The sequence below is a fragment of the Alligator sinensis genome, unplaced genomic scaffold (assembly GCF_000455745.1).
Source record: "Alligator sinensis unplaced genomic scaffold, ASM45574v1 scaffold1170_2, whole genome shotgun sequence".
Classification (NCBI taxonomy): domain Eukaryota; kingdom Metazoa; phylum Chordata; order Crocodylia; family Alligatoridae; genus Alligator; species Alligator sinensis.
In genome coordinates, this window is record NW_005843180.1 from 116,825 (window position 1) to 118,207 (window position 1,383).

The 1,383-nt window shown below is 67.2% G+C and overlaps 1 protein-coding gene across 1 annotated transcript; it reads left to right on the forward strand.

The window, feature by feature from the left end:
• The first annotated feature begins 312 nt into the window (after positions 1 to 312).
• NOP16 (NOP16 nucleolar protein) lies at positions 313 to 1,377 on the forward strand. The gene is made up of 3 exons (XM_025194282.1): positions 313 to 388; positions 666 to 772; positions 1,079 to 1,377. Exons 1-3 carry the CDS (start codon positions 313 to 315, stop codon positions 1,220 to 1,222), a joined length of 327 nt encoding a protein of 108 aa, XP_025050067.1. The 3' UTR covers positions 1,223 to 1,377.
• Positions 1,378 to 1,383: the final 6 nt, after the last annotated feature.

Below are 1,383 nucleotides of genomic sequence, written 5' to 3' on the forward strand. Positions count from 1 at the left end.
TCCGCTCTCACCTGCCGGGGGTGGAGGGAGGGTGGCAGCCCCTGGGGCGACGAGCCTCTCCCCCCTCACCTCATCTCGCCTCTCCCCGCAGCGCCCAGATCCGCCATGCCTGGGACAGGAGCAAGTCCGTGTCGCAGAACCTGGCCGAGATGGGCCTGGCGGCCGACCCCAACAAGGCCGTGCCCATCCGGAAGAGGGGGCCGCGGGTGAGCGGGGCAGGGCGGGGCGGGCTCCCTGCTCGGTCTGGGCGCAAGCGGCCGCTGAAGCCGCGCGTTGGATGGAGCCGTCCTGAGCGGCCTCCTCTCTCGTCCGATGCAGCCGACAGACATGGAGGTTGACGGGCGCGAGGGGGGGAAGCCGGTCGTGCGGAAGCCGTACGTGCTGAACGGTAGGTGCCGCCTGGCTGGGATGCTTGCAGCCCGCGGCCGGCTCGGCTCGGGCAGACCCCTTTGCACGAAACCTGCCCCGTGTCCCCGCATCCCTGCCCGCTCTTGTCCCCGAGCGCGGAGCTGGCCAGGCTGGGAAGGGAAGGGGCACGGGAGGGGCAGAGCTGCCGCCCTGGCTCCCCGGGGCTGTGGCTCAGTCTCCAGGTTGCGCTGGGCCTGGGTGCTGGGTGGCCTGGCTTGGCTCGGCGCCCTGCCTCACGGCGTGCGGGTGCTACGCAGAGCTGGAGCACGAGGCTAGCCTCCCGGAGAAGAAGTCGCAGACGCTTTCCAAGGACCTCATCGACTACGTGCAGCACATGATACGCAACCATGGCGAGAACTACAAGGTGGGTCTGTGGGGCGTAGCGGGATGGGGGGAAAGGCGGGCACCGAACACCCCACGAATTGCCTAAGAGCGTGTGCGAGCGGCTGCTCCTCCTCAGCCTGGCCGGTGCTTCCTGGTCTGTAGCCCAGTCCCCCGCTGACTCGGCAGCACAGGACTCGACCACGCCTGGGGAGCGGGAGTGCAGCCAGCCCTGTGGCTGGCCGGGCTCAGTGCTTGCTCACGGCATGGGCTTCTTTTCCGGCGGGTTTGCTCTCCCTGGTCCCAGGCAGCGGTGGCTCTGATGGCCTCCCCCTTCCCTCTGCCCCAGGCGATGGCTCGGGATGAGCAGAACTATTACCAGGACACCCCCAAGCAGATCAAGAGGAAGATTGCCGTCTACAAGCGCTTCTACCCTGAGGAATTCCAGGTGTTCGTGGCATCCCTGCAGCAGGACAAGATGGACCTCCAGTGACAGCTCCTGTTCCTGCCCAGTTAGAGACGAGCCAGTTCTGCTCCGAGAACCAGCGCGGCACCTCCCCTGGGCCTCTGTGTGGGCTTCCTGTGGCCGTTCACCAACTGCAGGTTTTCGGGAGCCTAAGCTCTGAACTTGAGGAGCTACTGGAGGATGGGAAG

Excerpts from the sequence above, each read along its gene's own strand:
- NOP16 (XM_025194282.1), top strand. The coding sequence starts at position 313 with ATGCAGCCGACAGACATGGAGGTTGACGGGCGCGAGGGGGGGAAGCCG. Across the intron at positions 389-665 it reads GAAGCCGTACGTGCTGAACG|AGCTGGAGCACGAGGCTAGC; the intron begins GTAGGTGCCGCC and ends GGTGCTACGCAG. Across the intron at positions 773-1,078 it reads ACCATGGCGAGAACTACAAG|GCGATGGCTCGGGATGAGCA; the intron begins GTGGGTCTGTGG and ends CCTCTGCCCCAG.